The sequence below is a fragment of the Fistularia commersonii genome, chromosome 3 (genome assembly GCF_037954325.1).
Source record: "Fistularia commersonii isolate RoL2024-O1a breed Wild chromosome 3, RoL_Fcom_v1.0, whole genome shotgun sequence".
Taxonomy (NCBI): Eukaryota; Metazoa; Chordata; class Actinopteri; order Syngnathiformes; family Fistulariidae; genus Fistularia; species Fistularia commersonii.
The window spans coordinates 11,904,871-11,926,699 of NC_141286.1; the positions used below are offsets into that span (position 1 = coordinate 11,904,871).

General features: G+C 43.8%; 1 protein-coding gene across 5 annotated transcripts; it reads right to left on the reverse strand.

Annotated features, from left to right (window-relative positions):
- Positions 1–804: 804 nt before the first annotated feature.
- dhcr7 (7-dehydrocholesterol reductase) lies at positions 805–10,191 on the reverse strand. Of its 5 annotated transcripts, none has more exons than XM_086143655.1 (8): positions 10,103–10,191; positions 9,423–9,529; positions 7,088–7,310; positions 6,917–7,007; positions 6,572–6,785; positions 3,553–3,757; positions 3,274–3,405; positions 805–1,641 (listed from the first exon to the last, which is right to left on the reverse strand). In XM_086143655.1, the coding sequence occupies exons 2-8, from the start codon at positions 9,527–9,529 to the stop codon at positions 1,177–1,179; spliced, it is 1,437 nt and encodes a 478-aa protein (XP_085999781.1). In that variant the 5' UTR covers positions 10,103–10,191; the 3' UTR covers positions 805–1,176. The 5 variants fall into 5 exon arrangements, with proteins under 5 accessions (XP_085999781.1, XP_085999782.1, XP_085999780.1 ...); XM_086143656.1 differs by having other exon boundaries at positions 7,088–7,219; positions 10,075–10,170; XM_086143654.1 differs by having other exon boundaries at positions 10,075–10,170.
- Positions 10,192–21,829: the final 11,638 nt, after the last annotated feature.

A 21,829-nucleotide genomic window follows, 5' to 3' on the forward strand; every position in this document is an offset into this window, starting at 1 on the left:
AAGGCTGAGCTGAAGTCCACAAACAGCATTCTGACATATGTGTTGGGGCATTGTTGGCGGGACAGAGCCGTTTGAAGTGCTAGCGAGACAGTATCTTCTGTGGAGCAGTGCTCCCTACCTGCTGTCCAGCCCAGCAGGTATGGCATCCCGGATCTGTTTAGGGAGGGTCCTCTTGAAGCCGTTCATGATTAATGGTGTTAGGGCAACAGGACAGTAATCATCAAGGCAGTGACAGCTTATGTCTTCCGCACAGGCACAATTATTGAGGAGATGAGGCAGTCAGGGACTGAGGACAGTTGCAGGGACAGATTGAAAATATCCAGAAACACCCCTGCCAGTTGTTCTACGAATGACTTCAGGGTCCAGCCCGACACCCTATCAGGTCCTGCAGCCCTGTTGGTGTTGAGCTTCCACCTTTAGTAGCTTCAGAACGAGGGGCAGGTGCTGCACTTCTGGCTGAGGAAGATGTGTGGCCTCTCTGCTATTTGACCAGTAGGAGCAAAGAAGCTGTTCAGGGTGTCAGGCAGGGCAGGGTCATGGCTGATCTGCTGGGCATTGCCTCTGCTCTGGGACTCAGAGAGAACACTGGACTCAGCACAGATACAATGTGGCTCAAGTCCTGTTAAGCCAATTTTTTCTGTTTGCTGCTTTGTATTTTTTAATAATCCCATTCAAAAAACAAACAACTATTTGGAAATTACAATATCTACTCATCAAAGATAACATTGAAAAAAGTTGGCAAGAGGAGTGTAAGTCTATGACACGACACTTATGTTTGGGGGCTGACACATGAAAAGAACCTCTGACATAGGGTACTTTATTAGATTTTTTTTTTGAAACTGGGGCACATTGTTACATTTCTGTCAATTATATCCACACAGAGAGGTCTAAAGTGGCAGGATTAAACCAACACCACACTCCTGCGCTTACATCTAACAATCTGGATGTTAGGTTGAAGTTGTCGGAGATGTAAAATCAAAAATAGGAAATGTTAAATATTGTTCCCAATTACCATTATATACTTGACGGTACATTGCTGGGCAATAAAAACAATATATTGGTCAACATTATTTTTGATTGAAAGATGAAAAACAGAAGTGCTTACGTGTTCAATTGTAGAAAAAACAAAACTGTTCATTTCATTAACAAAATTTTTCTGTCATTATCTCATCTTCCTTAAAAAATTCCCGGGATAAGGCGGTATGGAACAACGGAAGTATAGCGTTTCCATTCCTTGCCGTACTTACTAATGCAGCGGTGCTCATCACGTACACAGCGATGCACCAGCAGGATTGTCATATACACAATATAGAAATAGGGAAGCAGGTGTCCGAAGCCACAGGCAGCACAGTACGACAGCGAGCCAATCAGGTCTCCAGTGTAGTTAAAATGCCGTGCCACACCCCAAAAGCCAGAGGTCAGCAGCTTACTTTGATGAATGCTGCCATCAGCAGAATAATAAGAACACTGAATAAATGTAGGCTTCCTGCCCCAGATAGAGCAGGACCCCTCAGTGCGACGAAAAATATCCTTCTGGTGATTGGTAGACCGGAAAATATAGTATCCAACAAGGCCAAGCAGCAAGACAGCGAAGGCAGGAAGGTATGAGAGCTGGACCGGGTGGTAGACCAGGTAGAGACCCTGCAGAGAAGCCATTCAGTCACAGAAGAGGGATTTTCATTATCACTTACTAAAAATATTCATCACTTTTCATCTAATTCTAATAACCTCAAACTAGTTTCTCAGAGAATGAATCTTTCAGTTGCAGGTGGACAATTGTGAATCTCTTCATTAAATTACTTACTGACGATGAGATCTTAAGTCTTACTTATTCCTGAAACTCTTATCCTTATTTCAGAGCCGAGATAGGCTAATGTAATATCATTTTAGACAAAATTTTAAACAATAATTACATTTAATAAAACACATTTCTAACACTTTTGATCACAGCAAGACAGGGTATGTTTGTGACTGAGAGGAACCCGGGTGGAATAGTGACGCTACAGGGAGGTGATATCAAGACGTTGGAGGTATTTGGGTATTTGGAGTCAAAAGTCCAGAGCAACGGAGTAGAAAAGAGGTGAAGAGATGGGCTCAAGTAGGTTGGAATGGGTGGAGAAAAGTGTTAGGGGTACTATACGATAGAATACTATCAGGCAGAATGAAGGGAAAAGTGAGAATAGGGTTAGATGGAGAAGGTTGAATTGCTGTTGCAATCCCTGAAGAGAAAAGCCAAAAGGAGAAGATTTCTAACACTTAGTTTTTTACACTCAGTGGCAGCCTGTACTTTATGAAATCATTTAATTATGTAAAAAAGCCACTTCCTTTCAATGACTCTTGAAAGTTCTCGGGACCTTATTCCTCTCTATCTTAAAAATATATATTTATGTTCTGATCCATCAAGGCAAGTAGACTATCTACTGCAGCAGATTCATAAAAATAATTTCTTAAGATTCCAAGAGTGACCTTCAAACACTAGACTTTCCCACAAGTGTATAATTTAACTGATATTCGAAGTCAGTTGGGCATTTAGATGGTTGTTTTCCCTCAAACCATTCATGAATTGGCCATCATTAAAAATAAAAAATGACATATTTAAATGGGGAGATGTTTTTCATTTTTATATGTGAATACATGACTTCTGACCAGTCCAGGACGTACAGTCTCTTGTCTACTAACAGCTAGAATTGACTTCAGCCAATGGAAAAGCATTGCACTTACACCTTGTTATCTGCATTTGGTAAAGAAGAAAACATAATTCATTGAACGTGAAATTCATAATTTGCCATTTATCCTGCAATCGGTCACGGGGGGATGTTGGAGCCTATCCCATCTGTCATCAGGTGAGAGACGAGGCACACCCTGGACTGGTCGCCAGTCAATCAAAGGGCCAAATGTACATACAACCATTCACTCATTCATTCGGGGCAATTTTCCCAATTAACTTGCTGCATGTTTTTGGACTGTGGGCGAAAACCAGAGAACCCCGAGGAAATCCACACACACACACATGAAATTCCACAGAAGTCCCCTTGCTAGGCACCAAAAAATTATTTCAAGCTGACTTTTAGGGACTGATTGTCTTGCCATCAAATTATATCATTAAAGCAACAACCAATTTATAGTCACAGATGATTTTTAGTAAATCATGTTAAGTATGACAAGGGAACAATCATACTTCAGTGAGAAGATAGTGTTTGTTCATGTGTCAAACATGATCAGGGTTTTTATTTTGTCCTACCAAGAAAAAAAGAAAGAGGGAGAGAATGTTACCTGCAGTGTATAGAGATATGGAAGCCACACACAATCTCCCCAGCCAAGATACCATCCAAAGTGGTCATGGCAGATATCAATGGTTTTCAGATACCAGGCCTCATTCCAGAAAAAATCCAAGACGTAAATGGCCTATGAAAAAATAGGTACTGGTCAGGTATTAGACAAAAGTTGATGTCGGTAATTTTGATAAACCTTTACCAAACTTGAGGGACACCAATAAACACTTCAAATAAAATAGGTAATATCTATCAATTATTTCCTCATCATTCTTGTCACCTGTAACACGTTCACCATAACCATGGAGTTGGTAACATGGCCATGCAACTCATGCTGTTTAGCCATGAAGGACAGGTTGATTAGGGTCCAAGCAACTATTCCTGGACGTCCATTGAAGAAGAGCTTTAAATCGAACCATTTACCGATGCGGGGATTGAACTCGATTCCCATCATGTAGTTGTAAAAGATGTTTCCAGTGAATTTGCTTTGTGAACACAGCAAAGAGCAGAATATAGATACACAAGGTTTATACATCTCCCCAGTACTAATGAATTATCTGACAGAACATCATTTAACCTAAAGGCTCAGAAACTGCACTTCAACGGCTGTCTTTTGAGGAGACAGTTATTTAGCCGCTAAGCTGACAAGCCAATGGGGCAACAGTTAGCGCTTTGGCCTCCCAATAAGAGCCCTGGTTCAATTCCCACAGGGGGCCTTTGTGTATGGAGATAGCATGAGCTCTCTCTCTGTCTGTCAGTTAACTCCAGATTCCTCGCACAGTCCAAATATATACAAACAGTTGACTGGACATGTGAATGCTTCAGGGTGAGCCTCTCTCACGTCTTGCCAAATGCCAGCTGGATAGGAAAATATTCTTTCAGATTTGGGAAATTTCTTGCTCATGTATAAACTGCATTTAAAAAAAATGATTAAGTTATACTTTCTAACTGGAACTGTATTTTCTGATTCTTTTGTGTAATTTATTATATCATTTCAGGCTATTAATTAATATTTTCAGCAATCACATGCAGGTTTATATTCTCTTCTAGGTAAACTTGTATTTTTTTACTTAACTGACGGCTGAGGTCATGTTAATAAATTGTCTTATATTCACCTGAAGATAAATTGTCACATAGACAATAAAGTCATTTTGGCAAATTTTAATCTTGTGTGCTGACATTTTGTGGCAAATTTTTCAGATTTCCTTTGTCACAATTTCGAAAACATAAATATATTTTGGATGATAATGGTAAGTCTGGGGTTCGGTGGACGAGAGGATAGCCTCCCTCCGCCTTCAGGTGGTGGGACGGGTTCTGACTGCTGTTTGTGGCTATGCATCCAACAACAGTTCAGTTTACCCCCAGTTCTTGGGGTTCCTTGAGGTTCCTTGAGGGCTTACAGAGAGCGCTACAACAAGGGATTTCCTCATTCTACAGGGGGACTTCAATGCTTAACGACTGTGCGACTTGGAAGGGTGTGATTGGGAGGAACGCCCCCCCCTGATCTGAACCCAAGCAGTGTTTTATTGGACTTCTGTGCTTGTTACGGATTGTCCATAACAAACACCATGTTCAGGCATAAAAGTGTCCATATGTGCAATTGACTCCGATGCGCCTCCGGCCACAGTTCTTTGATTGACCTTGTGGTCATGTTGTTGGACTTGCGGCTACATGTCCTGGACACTTGGGTGAAGAGAGGGGCGGAGCTGTCAACTGATCACCACCTGGTGGTGAGCTGGCTCCAATGGTGGGGGAGGATGCCTGTCAGTCCTGGCAGACCCAAATGTGACGTGAGGGTCCACTGGGAACATCTGGCAGAGCTTAAACCCAAGCTGAGGGACGTAGGGGACATTGAGTCAGAATGGGCCATGTTCTTTGCGTCCACTGTGCTGTGGCCATAAGGCAATCACCGCCTGTCGGATGGCAAACCTCAACCTCACTGGTGGACCCCAGTGGTGAGGGATACCAAACTGAAGGAATTCCATCCAGCCTTTCTGGCCTGTGGGGCTCCAGATGCAGCTGACAGGTACCAACAGGCCAAGCAGCATGCAGCTTCAGTGGTTGCCGAGGCAAAATCTCGGCTATAGGAGGGGTTCGGGGATACCATGAAGAACAACTCCCCGTGGGCATTGAGGAGATTCTGGTCCAGCATCCAGCAGCTCAGTACAAGGAAGACCAGTTGCCATCAATCACAGAGCGGCATACTGAGACGAGCAGTTTAAGTTCTCCAATTAACTGACTACATGTTTTTGGATTACGGGAGAAAGCTAGAGTACCCAGAGGAAACCTGCACATTCATCAGGACAGCATGCAAACTCTGCACAGATTCTGGATTCTGACAAGGGCCCCTGTCAAAATCCAAACAGGAACCTTCTTGTTGTGAGGCATAAGCGCTAACTACAGCACCACTGAGCCACGAGTGATTTGAAAGTTGTTTTTTTAACACCCCCAGCCCCCAAAAATACTTATTGCAAATGCAAGTTTTTGATACATGCCTTGCTGTAGACAATTAGGATCATCATTTTCCCTCTTCAGTCCCACGGAAAATGAATACCGAATATTCCGCACTATAAGGCGCATCTAAAAGCCTTAGTCTTCTCAAGAAACGACAGTGTGCCATATAATCCGGTGCCACTTATATATGGATCAATATTGGGCCACAGTTGGTCTACGGGAAGCAGCTACCGACTCCCAGTTTCTCCTGTAGAAGAATTAGCGCGTGGTGCATGCTGGGATATATGACTGTGCAAAGCGTGCATTTTCATTTCCATTTGTATTTGTATTTGTGTGTGTGTTTGTTAAGACCCAAAAATGGCTCCTTTTAAGAGACACGCTTAAGACACAGAGTTTAAACTAAACTCTATCAGTCACGCATTAGGACATGGGAATAGATCAGCAGCGAGAGAATTCAACATCAACGAATCAATGGTGCTGGAGTGGGGGAAGCAACAAGATGACTTGTGCCGAGTAAGTCGAGTAAGCCGAGTAAGTCAAGATGACTTGCGCCGAGTGGTTTGTTTTGTATTAATAAAGTTTGATTGACTTATCTGACTGTTTTGTTGACATTCCCTTTAGCGCAGTTCTATCTAGTGGATGCATTACGCAACCCCAGCCACTATTTACATTCTATTCTATGTGCCTTATAATGCGGTGCACCTTATATATGAAAAAGTTTTAAAACAGGCCATTCATTGAAGGTGAGCCCTATAATCTGGTGCGCCTTATAGTGCTGGAAAAATGGTAATTTAAAAAATGCTTATTTACATCCCTGCCCTTTTCACTTTAGCAGCCATACTCACCAGTCCTCTGTGTTTGTAGGAAAAAAATAGGCTTTTGTGAAAGCAAAGGTGGACACAGCATATCCCAAAATGTTGGCACACCACATTAGAGGAATCCAGTTGTCAAAGATGATGGTGGGAGAGAACTGATGAAAGTAGTGAGCATTTGCAAGCCAAAGGGTGTGTGTGATGAGCCAGCACTGGAGACCGTTGATCTCATACTTGTTAATCAATCCTTCACATTCAAGAGAAGAATATGGCTAGATTAAAGAAAAATGCTGATTCTAATACTTGAGTCACCAAAACTTTAGAATTAACAATTCCCCCACAACAGTAAGTAATAACTGATAAGTATGTGCTCATTACCAGCAGGTGTTCTTGCTCCGTCCTGCACACCTCCAACATAGCCAGGAATTAATATGTGCATGACATCAGGAACACACATATAAAGGAAAACCTAGGAAGGAAATCAAACCTGTTCACTTTTAAATTTACATTTACAAAAGATGACAAAATGTTTCTGCTCATTTCTCTTACCTGGAGGGCAACCCAAATGAAATATATCTTGGCAGCTAACCATGTGATGGAAGGTGCTCTGGACCAGATGGTTAGAAGGGTGGCCTCACCTTTATACAGCTCAAAAATAGGTTTGCTGACTGAGCATTGGTACTGATGGCACGCCATTACAAAGAAGAAGACAATGAAGGGGGCAAAACATAGGAGGGCTAGCACACTTATCCGGGATAACCAGTCTACTTCCCTGGAATAAAACATTAACATTGTGACAGTAGTATCGTCCACATCAAGATTAAAACCAACTTCTAGAACGTCATACATACTCCACAACAGAAAATGGGTATAAAATATTGCTAATGACAATTGTTTGAAAACAGCACTTAGCAAAATAAACATTAAAAAACACAAATATGCATACAATTAGAACATTTAATAGAAGAGCAATGGATATGCATATCTAAAATTGAAAAAATTAAATCTATAAAATGTATTAATTACATCTAGAACTATGTCCAACTTAATACTTAAAAAATAATCAATGAACAGAGTAATTCAGAGTAGTAAAAATAGTGATAATAACTATTATAATAGAAATAACATCTATTTGTTCATTGTATAGTGCAGCTAATCATGACTTGAGATGCATTCTAGTCTTAAATTAAAAGAAGAATAGTCAGCAGGGCAAGATCAAGCACTGTCAGTTGCATTTTTTTTCATATTTTTGCCGGGGGTGCAGCTTATACTCTGGAGCGACTTATGTGTGAAATTACTGAGCCCTCTTGCTCTGCCTGTGTGTCTTTGATTTAACAGCGATCGTCACACACGCCAACCAATCAAAATTAAGCGGGGGAAGGTCATGGCAGAAGTGCCTTGTTAAAAAAAAATGCTACCTGCTACTTCTGTACCTATTAAAATTGATCAATTCAGCATTTGCGGTAACGTATAAAAACAACTGAGAAGGGCTGAACAAAAAGGCACCAAAACAAAAATCATATTCTGCAGGTTACAAGCCAGAAGTAGTGAAATATGCAGCGGAAAACGGCAATTGAGCAGCAGAAAGAAAGTTTGAAGTTAGTGAGGATCTTGTAAAGGGGCTGGCGAAAAGCGGAGATTATTCTTGCTGAAATGAAGGAAACTACAAAAGCTAATCAGGGGCTAAAAAGGTAGGTGGCCACAGCTAGAGGAACAAGTTCACACTTGGATGCTTGAACAACACACTGCTGGGAGAGGCTTGTCAACAGTACAGTTGCGTCTTCACACCCAGGTAGTTGCCAAGGAGATGAATATAAATGACTTTGCGGGAGGACCTTCCTGGTGTTAGCGCTTCATGCAACGCAATCGCCTCTCTATCAGGGCAAGGACACCTTTTTGTTGGGATTCAGAAAGGCTGGAATAATTGGAACTGCAACTGACGATGACTCTGATGTAAGTGACATACTGGTAGAAGAGGAAGCGGCCGCATTGTCAACCTAAGCAGTTGGCGGAGTTGTTCAGAAGTGACACCGAAGAAGATTTCGTTGTATTTAGTGATTAAGAGTGACACTGATTGTTTGGTTGTAGCATGTACTATATGCTATAGTTATGTGAATGACTCTTACCGCAATATGTTACATTAACATAGCCTATCAGGCACCTTCTCAGTTCGTTGTTTATGCGTCATATAGGCTAAACTTATTCAGGCAATTGTTCTCTATTCTATTTTTATTTTAAATTGCCCTTCGAGCAGAAATGTCTATTCTTGGTGTAGGATTTTATTAAATAAATTTCCCCATAGAATGCGACTTATTTCCCAGTGCGACTTATAGATGTTTTTTTCGTTCTTTATTATGCATTTTTGTCTTGTGACACTTATAATCCGGAGCGACGTATAATCCGAAAACTACAGTATATTTACTGGAAAAAGTGGCAATTCATTGAAATAGTAAACAGTGAAAAAATACATTAAATAAAAGATTTTAAAAATTGAGCAGATTCAACAAGGTTAAAAACATTAACAATTTCACTAAAAAAACATACATGGCAATTTTATAGTTCATCGGTTTATATTGGAAGAGAAAAAGTAATTATCTATGATCACTGATGATTTGCTCAAAATAATGCTGAAGCAGCAATATTGTTTTGCTAATGCTAACAAATACTTATCATATCAGATGGGGAGATTACAAATTTGGTGTGAATTGCAGAGTGAGCCGTACATTTGACAGACTTGAGTTGTATGCTTCCAGATTGAAGTGTGATTTAAAATAGCTAATTATAGCTTCTTTTTTTAAAATCACGTTTACATAACTATATCACTTAAAATTAATAGTAAAATGTTGCTTTCATGGTGTCAAAAACACAGAAGACCTCGGCTCACCATGCTCTCCCCCACCGAGCAGGCTGCTCCATCTGCTGTGATGCCTCCCCTTCAGAACAAGGCAGCGTGCGCCTCCTATTGGTCTCCATGATTACTGTGCTATTCATCTATGGTGAAGAATAAGCAGATCACGGATAATCTGGTTACAATTGGGTGCGGAGAGATGAGCCGAACTTTGAAACTGACACTGAAAAAACTGATAAGTATTTTTTCCATTGGCAATGTGGTGCTCATATGATGTGCATTTAAACAAAGTTAAATTAGAAGGTCTTTCCTTTTGTTACCACACCGCATGCAGGTCTGCGACGTGCGCAGTGTAGATATGGGACATTCTTAACGTAACGTGACGCAACCAGGAAAACAAACCTAACTCAACATATCGACCTTGTAACTTATCGCTAACAAATCATTTATCCGTATACGAAAACACACAAACGCGATTCGTTGGCAAAAGATGTGAATCTCAAATTCCTGAAGTAATTTTAACCTTCAATATTAGCGTGTGTCGCTCGGCAGCTTGTCTGCCACGCATGAAAAGTATTGCATAACATAAAGTAGGCAGAAAATATCTATTTCCAATTTGCAACAGTAACGCTGCAGGCATACAATCGTACGTGCGATTTTTCCTTTCAATACCCTGAAATTCACTTACCGGTAGCCCTCAGACCATTGAAAATTACCTTGACCTGGAAACCTAATAAGGAGTACTCGTCGGGTAACCGCTGGAGAACAGAAGTACCCACCCATAGCACGAGTGCGTCACAGCAAAAAACCAATAGTAACTACAAGGAGGGGGAGCTTAGAATCACTTGTCTGCGATGATTGGTTGAATGTATCTGGAGCCACCAGCAGCTGACATATGTGCATCCATCCATCGTCTGCCGCTTATCCTGCCTTCAGGGGGATGCTGGAGCCCATCCTAGCTGACATCGGGCGAGAGGCGGGGTGCACTAGTCGACTGTCAGTCGCAGGGCCACATATTCAGACAACCGGCTCCTCCCAGTGTTGTTGAGCAAGACAGTGAACCCCTAACTGCTCGACTGGCACTGTTCCTAAGCTGCCTTCTGCTCATGGTGCATCTATTGTTAGAATTTTCCGTCATCATTATAATGCATTGTGTTTACATACATTCATTGTATTTACTGTTTATTTTGATTGTAGTCCTTGTGTGACGTGGGGACGCTCACGTCAAGAGGGACTTGCAAAATCCCCTACATCAAATTATAGAATCTCCAACCTCACACCATTATTTCACTACCAATTGCAAAGACTGTTAAAATGCAGCTGCAAGACCCCATCACGTGATGTCAAAGAATGCACTACCCCGTGCTTTTCCAATGATACCCCCCGCAAATAACCGTCCAGAGCCAGGGGGTCGGAGGAAGTTTATCAGAACTTCTTCCGAACCGCGACTTCAATCAAAGCACAGTTTTACACAGCCCCGGTGCTCACATTCCAAGAGGGCGTAAAACCAGGGGGTCGGGGGAAGTTCATCAGGATTTCCTCCGACCAGCGGTTTTGATCGAAGCGCAGTTTTACGAGGTCCCGCACCCCAGATGCCCGCACTCCTAGAGAGCGTAATACCAGGGGGGTCGGGGAAGTCATTATTAGGACTTCCTCCGACCCTTTGGCAGAGAGGTATAAAATGAGCCTGATCCTTTGGATCGAGGCCAGAACTTCTTTATCTACAAATTCGACTGGACGCGTCTCAGTGGGTGTCTAGAGGAGCTGAACGATCCTCGCAGGGTGACATTCATTCTGGCCCAAGATATCTTGGAAGTGAATTTTCCTGACTTTGAATAAACCATTCTTGCTTGATTAGTTCCTGGCCGTTGTGACGTTTTTCCCTGAATGATAATCTGAACACACCGGGACAACAAAGTCCAGTCCCTTGGCAGGAGCCACAAAAAAGGACACTATGATTAAATTGATTAAATTGAATTGGATAATTAAGGTGGACACATCAAATTGCTTCATGTAAGTGATTGTCATGAACTATAAGTGTTTTCGTGATGTTTCTATTTATTAAATAGCTAAAAACCCAGGACACAGTAAAGACAAAGTTTGAAATTTTTCTCAATAGGGAACAACTAAAGGCATGTGCTAATTCTATCCTTATTTATGTGTAACCCCTGGGAAATTTAGTGTTTCTTTTGCTTCTTGTGATTTGGCTTTGAATCGTCTTGTCAGTTTTTCTGTTTCCAGTTGGCTGGGGAGCGGGAGTAAGGCAGGGTGAGCTGCAACCAGGTTTGGGTGCGAGGGAGAGATGAGGAGGAGCAGGGGAGCTGCACATGTGGCTCTGCAGCAGCTGCGCCTGCAGGACTTCCTGGACTGAAAAAGTTCAGGTCCTTCTTGATGTAAAGTGCCGAGCGGTCAAGCACTTTACCTGCTACAGTGACTGGACTGCGGCACGGCAAAGAAAAAAAAAACTGTGACGACGCAAAAAAAAAAAAAAAGACTTTGCCGTCGTGTTAGTTAGCTGGCCAAGCTAACTGGATCGCTAACCGCGGACGACAATCCACGGCAGCCCAGATAGCGCTTCAGGCGACCAGGAAAAGCCTGGTAGCTCCTCTGGCAACGACGGATAAAGGTTTCCCGCACCAGCCCAGATGGCACTCCCGGTGACCAGGAAAAGCCTGGTAGCTCCCCTGGCCACGAGGGAAACAGCGACCAGCCCTTCCCGCCTGCCCGCCTCAGCCGACTCCTCCAGTCTACACTGTCAAGAGTTGAAATAAAGAACGCAGACATTGATTCTTCTCCAAGCGTGAGTACTTCGCTTCATTTTGCCGACTGGCTCTGCTCAAAGAGGGAGAACTCGCCTCTTATTTTTCTCCTACCAACCAAAGTAAAGGGCCTGTACGTTTTTTTGGCTCCCACGTTCTCCAGCGTTGATCAGGCCTGCAACTGGGGGGTTATTTTTCTTTAATTTTTCTATATGAGCACCAGCTGGTGTGTAGGTGTGGGCCCACAATTTAGAGTGTTATACAAAGGTTCATAATTCCATTTTTATTTTTTCTTCTGACGTATTCTTATTTCTGTTAATAAATCACAAGTTATTTTTGTAAAGTGCTTCGGCGATTTGTTTTCTATTTTTTTGCGATCTTTGAAGAAGGGGTAAATACATTTTACCACAAAAAGGGGAATAATTATCGACCCAGGGCGCTGGCCTCATAACAGGGTTAGAGAAGCACTACATATGTTTATGGTTAGATAGAAAATACTGTATTATCAAAAAAACATTTCACAAAAATTAAGACGGTCTTCTTCTTCTTCCGGCTTTTCCTGTCAGGGGGCGCACAGCGAGTCAACTTTCTCCATCTAACCCTATTCTCTGTATTCTCCTCTCTCACACCAACTACCTTCATATCCTCCCTCACTACGTCCATAAATCCCCTCTTTTGTCTTCCTCAAGACCTCTTGCCTGGCAGCTCCAATTCCAGCATATATTATATATAGAATATATTCTCTATCCTCTGTACATGACCAAACCATCTCAGTCTGGCTTCTCTGACCTTCTCTCCAAAAGATCTAACATGTGCTGTTCCTCTGATAGACTCATTCCTGATCCTATCCATCCTGGTCACTCCCAAAGAGAACCTCAACATCCTCATCTCTGCAACCTCTAGTTCTGCCTGCTGTATTTTCGTCATTGTAACAGTTTTTAGTCCATACATCATCACTGGTCTCACCACCGTCTTGTACACCTTTCCTTTTATTCTGGCTGACAGTCTTCTATCACATAGTACCCCTGACACTTTTCTCTACCCATTCCAACCTGCTTGAACCCCTCTCTTCACCTCTTTTCCACACTCTCCGTTGCTCTGGACTGTTGACCCTAAGTACCTGAAATCCTCCAGCTTCGTGATCTCCACTCCCTGTAGCCTCACCGCTCCACCCGAGTTCCCCTCATTCACACACACATATTCTGTCTTGCTGCAACTAACTTTCATTCCTCTCCTTTTCAGAGCATACCTCCACCTCTCTAGATTTTCCTCCACCTGTTGTCTGCTCTCACTACAGATCACAATGTCATCTGCAAACATCATGGTCCATGGGGATTCCTGTCTAACCTAATCTTTCAGCCTATCCATCACCATTGCAAACAGGAAGGGGCTCAGAGCTGATCCCTGATGGAGTCCCACCTCCACCTTGATCTTCTCTGATACCCCTACAGCCCACGGAACCACTATCTCACAGCTAACATACATGGCCTGCACCAGTCTAACATACTTCTCTGCCACTCCAGACTTCCTCACACAATACCAGAGCTCCTCTCTTGGCACCCTGTCATATGCTTTTTCTAGGTCTACAAGAACACAATGCAGCTCCCTCTGGCCTTCTCTGTACTTTTCTATTAGCATTCCCAATGCAAATACTGCATCTGTAGTACTCTTCCTGGGCATGAAGCCATACTGCTGTTCACAAATGCTGACTTCTGCTCTCAGTCTAGTTTCCATCACTCTTTCCCATAACTTCATTGTATGGCTCATCAACTTTATCCCTCTAGAGTTGCCGCAATTCTGCACATCCCCTTTATTCCTAAAAATAGACACCATCACACTTTGTGTCCATTTTTCAGGCATCTTCTCACTCTCTAAGATCCTGTTGAATAATCTAGTCAGAAAATCTACTGCTGCCTCTCCTAGACAATTCCACACCTCCACAGGTCTATCATCAGTACCAACTGCTTTTCCACTCTTCATCCTCTTCAATGCCTTCCTCACTTCACTTTTACTAATTTGTGCAACTTTGTGGTCTACAATAGTCCCTTCTTCTACCCTTGCCTCTCTTTCATTTTCCACATTCATCAGCTCTTAAAAGTACTCTTTCCATCTTCCCATCACTCTTTTAGCATCTGTCAATACATTTGCCGCATCTCCCTGAACTCCTGTCTGTTCTCTTCAGTCGTCTCAGTGTCCCACTTCTTCTTTGCTAACCGCTTTCTCTGTATATACTCCGGCACTTCCTCATTCCACCACCAAGTCTCCTTATCTACTTTCCTTTCAGATGACACACCAAGTACTCTTCTACCTGTCTTCCTAATAACACTAGCTGTAGTTGTCCAATCATCTGGAAGCTCACCCTGACCACCCAGACCCTTCTCAACTCCTCCCTGAAAACCATGCAACACTCCTCCCTTTTCAGCTTCCACCACTTTGTTCTCTGCTCTGCCTTTGTCCTCTTCATCTTCCTTGTCATCAGAGTCATCCTACAAACCACCATCCTATGCTGTCTGGCTACACTCTCACCTACAACTACTTTGCAGTCACTGATCTCTTTCAGGTTACCTCGTCTATACAAGATGTAGTCTACCTGCGTGCTCCTACCTCCGCTCTTTTAAGCTCCTTCCTTTTTGCAAAATCTACCACCATCTGTCCCTCTGCATTCCTATCCTGGATACCAAATCTGTCCATCACTTCTTCATCCCCTCTATTGCCTTCACCAACATGTCCATTGAAGTCTGCACCAATTACCACTCTCATTTCTGGGAATATTCTGTATCACTTCATCTAACTCATTCCAGAACTTCCCCTTCTCTTCAGATTCACATCCCACCTGCGGGGCATAGCCACTAACAACATTGAGCATCACACCTTCAATTTCCAATTTCAGACTCATAAGTCTATCCGACATTCTTTTCACCTCTAGGACGTTCCTAACAAACTCCTCCTTCAAGATAACTCCTACTCCATTTCTCTTCTTGTCAGTACCATAATAGTACAACTTAAAGCCTGCTCCTAAGCTTCTAGCCTTACTACCTTTCCACCTGGTCTCCTGGACACACAGTATATCCACCTTCCTTCTCTGCATCATGTCGACCAACTCTCTACCTTTTCCTGTCATAGTCCCAATGTTCAAAGTCCCTACTCTCAGTCCCAGACTCTTTCCTTTCCTCCTCTCTCTCTGCTTCCGAACACACACTCCTCCTCTTCTTCTTGTTCTTGTTCTTGTTCTTGGTCTTCGACCCACAGTAGCCCAATTTCCATTAGTACCATGTAGGTCATCAGTACCAATGGCGGTCATTGTTAACCCGGTCCACGACCGATCCGATATGATATAGTAATGGTTGACTCGCTTATTTGTTTTTTGGCAAAAGTTTTATGCCGGATGCCCTTCCTGACGCAATCCTCTGCATTTATCCGGGCTTGGGACGGGCACAGGGAGACACTGATCCGTGCCCCCCAAAGGTAGGCTTGGAGAGACACGGGCCAGTGCTGCCCTGAGGCTGCATTACAAAAATTAAGACGGTAACAATATAATTTTTGGGCAGCATTGAGAAACTACAAATACTGTGGTGTTTCAACAATGAAATAATGGCAGACGCTTAGAGGAGTTCGATTCTTTAATTTGAAACACCAACAAAATACAACTGGAACTTGAACATAGGGGATCATCTCAATGTACCCAGCTTAACCACGCGCCCCAACTGTTAGTCTCGTGAGGTGAGAGACCACGCTCCTTTGTGTCCGCCAAACAGCCCTCCCCTGAACACCCAGAAGGGACCCAGGACACACAACTAGTCCCGCACTGAAATCCTATTGAGTCTGCCAAAACGGCTCCGACGTCCCTCGGGCACAACAGCAGGAGGCGTCGTACAGGGACCCCGAAGGCAGCGTTGCAGGCTGCACTCTCAGGCGACATTTGGATGGACTGTTTGCCGTGGGTCTTGCTAGGGTTATGCTTCGCTCCTAAGGATGACCTCACCGGACTGGACTTCATTGTCCCGGTGTGTTCAGATTATCATTCAGGGAAAAATGTCACAACGGCCTAGAACTAATCAAGCGAGAATGGTTTATTCAAAGTCAGGAAAATTCACTTACGAGACATCCCGGGCCAGAATGAATGTCACCCCACGAGGATCGTTCGACTTCCCTATTCTGGCCCCGATCCAAAGGGTCAGGCTCAGTTTATCCTTCGTGATCAAAACCCCCTGGTTTTACACACTGTTGGAATGTGCGCACTTTGGGTGCAGGGTATCGTAAAACCGTGCCCCGATCAAAGCCGTGTGTTTGGAAGAAGCCCTGATAAGGACTTCCCTCAGAATGCATTATAATCATGACACAAAATCCTAACACTCGGTCAGCCATTACGTGCACCAGGGGAGTTTTTCCCTGAGAGGTCTGTGTTATGCCGTGTAGTGCATTTAATAAGACACACACACGTTCAGCGTGGGTTTATGCTAATACTTTACTGTCGAAGTGCCCACTAACGTAAAACGTATCTTCTGAAACCTCTCACTTAATGCATCACGGGTAATGTAGTATCTTAAAGCTACACATAACAACACATCTTCCCCCTTTAAGAAGAAAGATCAACTTCTACCCACTTTAACTTTAACAAGACTATATTGACTATGACTAAGTCCTTATGCCCTTTGCAACACTTTAGTCGAAATGTTCTGTAATAAACAAACATTCACATTTCAAACAAAACATTTCTCTCTTTTTCTTTCTTTTTTTTTTTTTCATTTGCAGTCTTTAATGTTCAGCAACTTTCAATGAGTCTCTTGGGAGGCCGAATCGTTCGCTATGGCCTGCACGGTGTCATCACAGGAGAGTTATGGATGGTTGCTGACTCTTCCGGTTCCTCAGTGTGCTTCGGGGTGTTGTCTCCAGCTTGCGGTGTCACGTCAGGCTGTTCCACCATCTGGCTTGACATTTGTGGTTTGAGATCGACATGGTTTCTTCTGAGAGACCCTCCATGCTCTGTCTGAACTTCATAAGAGCGTGGTGCCACCTCTTTTTGCACTGAACCATGCAGATTCCAGATGCTGGTCACATGATCTCTGATCCTTACTTGTTCTCCTGGCCATAATTCCCTCAGTTTCTTTGCTCTTTTGTCATGTTGCTGTTTTTGTTTCTCTTTGTCTTTTTCTTTGTCAATTTTGATTTTGTTTGCTCCCTTAGGTGTCAACAGATTCTCATGAATCGGCAGATAAGTTCTCAGGCGTCGTCCCATAAGCATTTGGGATGGAGACAAGCCGTTTTGCAGTGGCACACTCCTGTAGATCATTAGACTGTGATGAAAGTCCTCATTTCCATCATGTGCTTTTTTCATGAGACCTTTGACTACTTTGACTGAACTTTCTGCAAGGCCATTGGACCTAGGATAATGTGGGCTGGATGTTATGTGCTGAAATCCCCATATTTTTGCAAATTCAGCAAACTCACTGCTTGCAAATTGTGGACCATTATCCGATACCAATTCACATGGGACTCCATGTCTAGAAAATACAGTTTTCAGGAACGCAATGACCGCTTTGCTAGATGTTGCTTGTAAGGTTGCGACCTCTGGGTAATTTGAGAAGTTGTCTGTTGCCACGATATGGCTCTTTCCATGGCAGTCGAATAGATCCGCTCCAACTCTGCAGAATGGTCTATTTGGCACTGGGTAGGTCATAAGTGGCTCTGCCTGCTGTTCGGATCGATATGTCAAGCACACTTCACATGCGGCTGTGGTCTGACTAATGTCTTGATTAGTTCTCAGCCAATACATGACATCACGGGCTCTGCGCTTACACTTTTCTTCCCCCAGGTGCCCTTCATGTATCTTCCTGACTTTGCGCATTGAAGATGGGATGACAAACTTGTTGCCCTTGAAAACAATGTTGTCGACCATTGACAGCTCTGTTTTGCAGGTCCAGTAGTCCCGAACTTGCTGTGGACAGTCGCTTTTTTGCTCAGACCAGCCCTGTTTGATGATTCTCTTGAGTTCTTTCAATGTTGCGTCCTTTTCAGTTTCTTGTTTGAGTTGTTCTGTTCTTTCACTTGATACAGGAAGTGACGTCATGATCATGTCAACATAGGCCTGTATGTCAGCACATTTTTTGTTGTCTGGTTTCTCATGTTAGTCAACAGCCCGTGACAATGTATCAGCTGCATCCATGTATTTTCCTGCTGTATATGTCAATTTCATGTCATATTTCTGCAGTCGTATTAGCATATGCTGTATTCTCAGGGGACAATCAGTCAACAGCTTGGACATAATGGCGACCAAAGGTTTGTGGTCAGTCTCTGCTTCCACAGCCTCCCCATACACATATTGGTGGAAAGGCTCACAAGCATATGTAGTGGCCAGCAGTTCCTTCTCAATTTGCGCATAATTGACATCAGTGCTGGTGACGCGTAGGCCACTGGCTGCCATGTTTCCCCATGCAGCTGTAGGAGGATGGCTCCTAAGTCATACTGAGAAGCATCAGCAGAGATTCTTGTCTCTCGTTCTGGATCATAGAACCTAAGCACAGGCTCTGAGGTGAGTATTCTTTTCAGGTTCTGAAAACACTGTTCCTGCTGTTGTAGCCACATCCACTCATTTTTCTGCTCCAGCAGCATCCTGAGTGGAGCCGAAATGGTTGACAGCTGGGGTATGAACTTGGCGAGGTACGTGACCATGCCTAAGAAGCTGCTGTTTCCCTCGTCCTTGCTCTGTGGCCTCTCCATGTTGGCTATGGCTGATGTCTTTCTTGGGTCAGGACTCACCCCTTTCTCAGACACGACATCTCCAATTAAGGTCAGCGACTGAACTGCAAATTCACATTTGTCTTTGTTGAGCTTCAGGTTGACACTTTGGGTACGCTCAAGCACTTGTCGCAGCCTTGTGTCATGTCTCTTGTGGATCCCCACACTATGATGTCATCCATCATGGTTGTGACTCCTGGAATGTACTCGAATATGGTGTGGATTGTCTTGTGATAGACCTCTGGAGCCGACAGGGTTCCATATGGAAGACAGAGGAATCTGTATCTTCCTTCTGGTGTGTTGAATGTACAGAGTCTTGAACTAGCGTTGTCAAGTTTCATCTGCCAGAACCCCGAAGATGCATCGAGTTTACTGAACCACTTGGCTCCTGCAAACTGAGACATTATTTCCTCACGGGTAGGCAATTTGAAATGCTCTCTTTTGACTGCTTTATTCAGATCTCTGGGATCCAGGCATATTCGTAATGCACCATTTTTCTTTTGTACAATGACAAGGGAACTCACCCAATCTGTCGGTTCATTTATTTTCTGTATAATGTTCAGCTTTTCCATTCTTGCTAATTCTTCTTTCAGCTTTTCCCTCAGTGCGAACGGAACTTTTCAGCATGCGTGAACTACTGGTGCGACTGTCTCGTCCACATGTATTTTGTGTTCACCAGGCAAGCAGCCTCGTCCCTCGAACACATCCCTGAACTCTGTCATTACAGTCTCTTGACCACTACTGACTGACTCTGAGATCTGCTTGTCTGCCGCTTGTGACGCCACTATTAACACTCTCTTTACGAGACTGAGTTTCTCACATGCAGTCAGACCCAGAATCGGTTGCACATTGTAGTCAACAATCAGCAACTGTGCCTTTAATGTCTGGCCTTTGTGCTGGAAAGTAGCTATGCAGCTGCCTTTAACTGGCACACTCTCTCCGGTGTAGCCTGTCACTTTCAATTTCACTGGATGAATTTTGCTTTTTATTTTCAGTGTTTTGTGATCAGCGAATGACAACAAGTTCACTTGTGCCTCAGTATCCAACTTAAACGGTATTATTGTTTCATTTACAGTCAATGGGAGAATCCATTCTTTCCTTTCAGCATGGGATGCCTGCACTACATCAACGAAAAACTCGCTTGGTTCCTCATCCACTTTGTGCACTTTTGGTTGTGTGTCGCCCTTGCAGCGTTTTGCATAATGGTTCCTTTTCCCACAGCTGTTGCACGTTTTCCCATAAGCTGGGCATGCTCTCGGCGCGTGACTACCTCCGCATTTCTTGCAACTGCATTCCTGCATTTTGTCTTTGTTTTGTTCATTTTGGCGTTACTTGTGCTGCTCCTTGGTTCTAACTGCATGCACCGCCATTTCAGTTTTTGCCAGTTCTTTGACTTGCTCGCGTGAGGCCTGTGATGCCCTACACAAGTCCACTGCCCTGTCCAAATTCAAATCTTTCTCTCTTGGCAATCCCTCTCTTAGTCCATTGTTAGCAATTCCACAGACTATGCGGTCCTTTATTAGTGAATCTCTTAGTGCACGGAACTCGCACGTCTTGCTCAATGTGTACAATTCTGCCAGATACAGGTCAAAAGTATTGCCAGGCTTTTGGTCACAGGAAAAGAACTTATATCTCTCAAACGTGATGTTTTTGGTAGGCACAAAGTACTCTTCGAATTTCTTTAACACTGTGGGTAGTTTCAGATCATCGGGTGCAATTTGGAAACTGTTATAAATGTCCAATATGTCCTCCCCGATTACGTGTAGCAGGATTTGAGCTTGCAACTTCTCGTCCCCGTGCCCTGCTCCACTAGCAGCTAGATATATTTCAAATCTCTGCTTGAAACGTTTCCAATTATCTGCGAGATTTCCACTAAACTGCATGGGTGAGGGTGGACTTAGCTTTACATCCATGACTGTTCGTCTTCTTTCGATCCTTTCCACTGCAGAATCTCTTTGAACTTGCGACGATCGCGTTGTCTCTGGCTCCACTTCTCCGTGTTCGCTGAGATCTTCCCTGCTCTCGTCCCACTGCATATGCTGCCGTTCTCCTTTGTCGCTTTGTCACTGAAACTCATCTTCTTTTTATCTTTTCAAAGCTATCACCATCTGACACCATGTTATGCCACGTAGTGCATTTAATAAGCCACACACACGGTCAGTGTGGGTTTATGCTAAATACTTTACTGTCGAAGTGCCCGCTAACGTACAACGTATCTTCTGAAACCGTTTGCACCCCTTGGTTTTGCATTTTCTGGGCCAGGCCCACCACTGTTTTCCACGGTCTTTTGTGCCAGCGGAGGTGATGCTGGCTCGTTTAGTGTTCGTTAGGCATGACGCTCACTGCTCGCCACTGCAACCCCCATATGATGGGCCGTTCCGGGTGCTTGAGGCAGGCACCAAGAGTTTTGTTTTAGACATGGGCAGGCGTAGGGAGCGCGTCTCGCTAGACCGGCTAAAACTGGCACACAGGGTGGCAGGTGAGGATGTGTCCCTTTTCCAGGTACTCTGCCGGGGCCGCCCCCTGTCCAAGCCTGCTGCAATGCTCCCACAAACCCAACGTCCGGCGCCTCCTGTTGTCGTGCCCGGGGGATGTCGCAACCGTTTCAGCAGACTCATCAGGACTCCCGTGCAGGGCTAGTTGTATTTTGTTGGTGTTTCAAATTAAAGAATCAAACTCCTCTACATCTCTGCCATTATTTCATCGTTGAAACACCACATTGAATTAGGCCATGCTTGGCTAAGCGGCGGAAAACCTGAGTTAGGTGCTCTAGGTGCACATTGGCCGACGGGCTGGCCACCAGAATGTCGTCAAGGTAAACGAAAACGAACGAGAGATCACGCAGCACCGAGTCCATGAGCCGTTGAAAGGTCTGGCGGCCCCCTTCAACCCGAAGGGCATACGAAGAAATTCAAACAGACCAAACGGGGTGATCACTGCTGTCTTGGG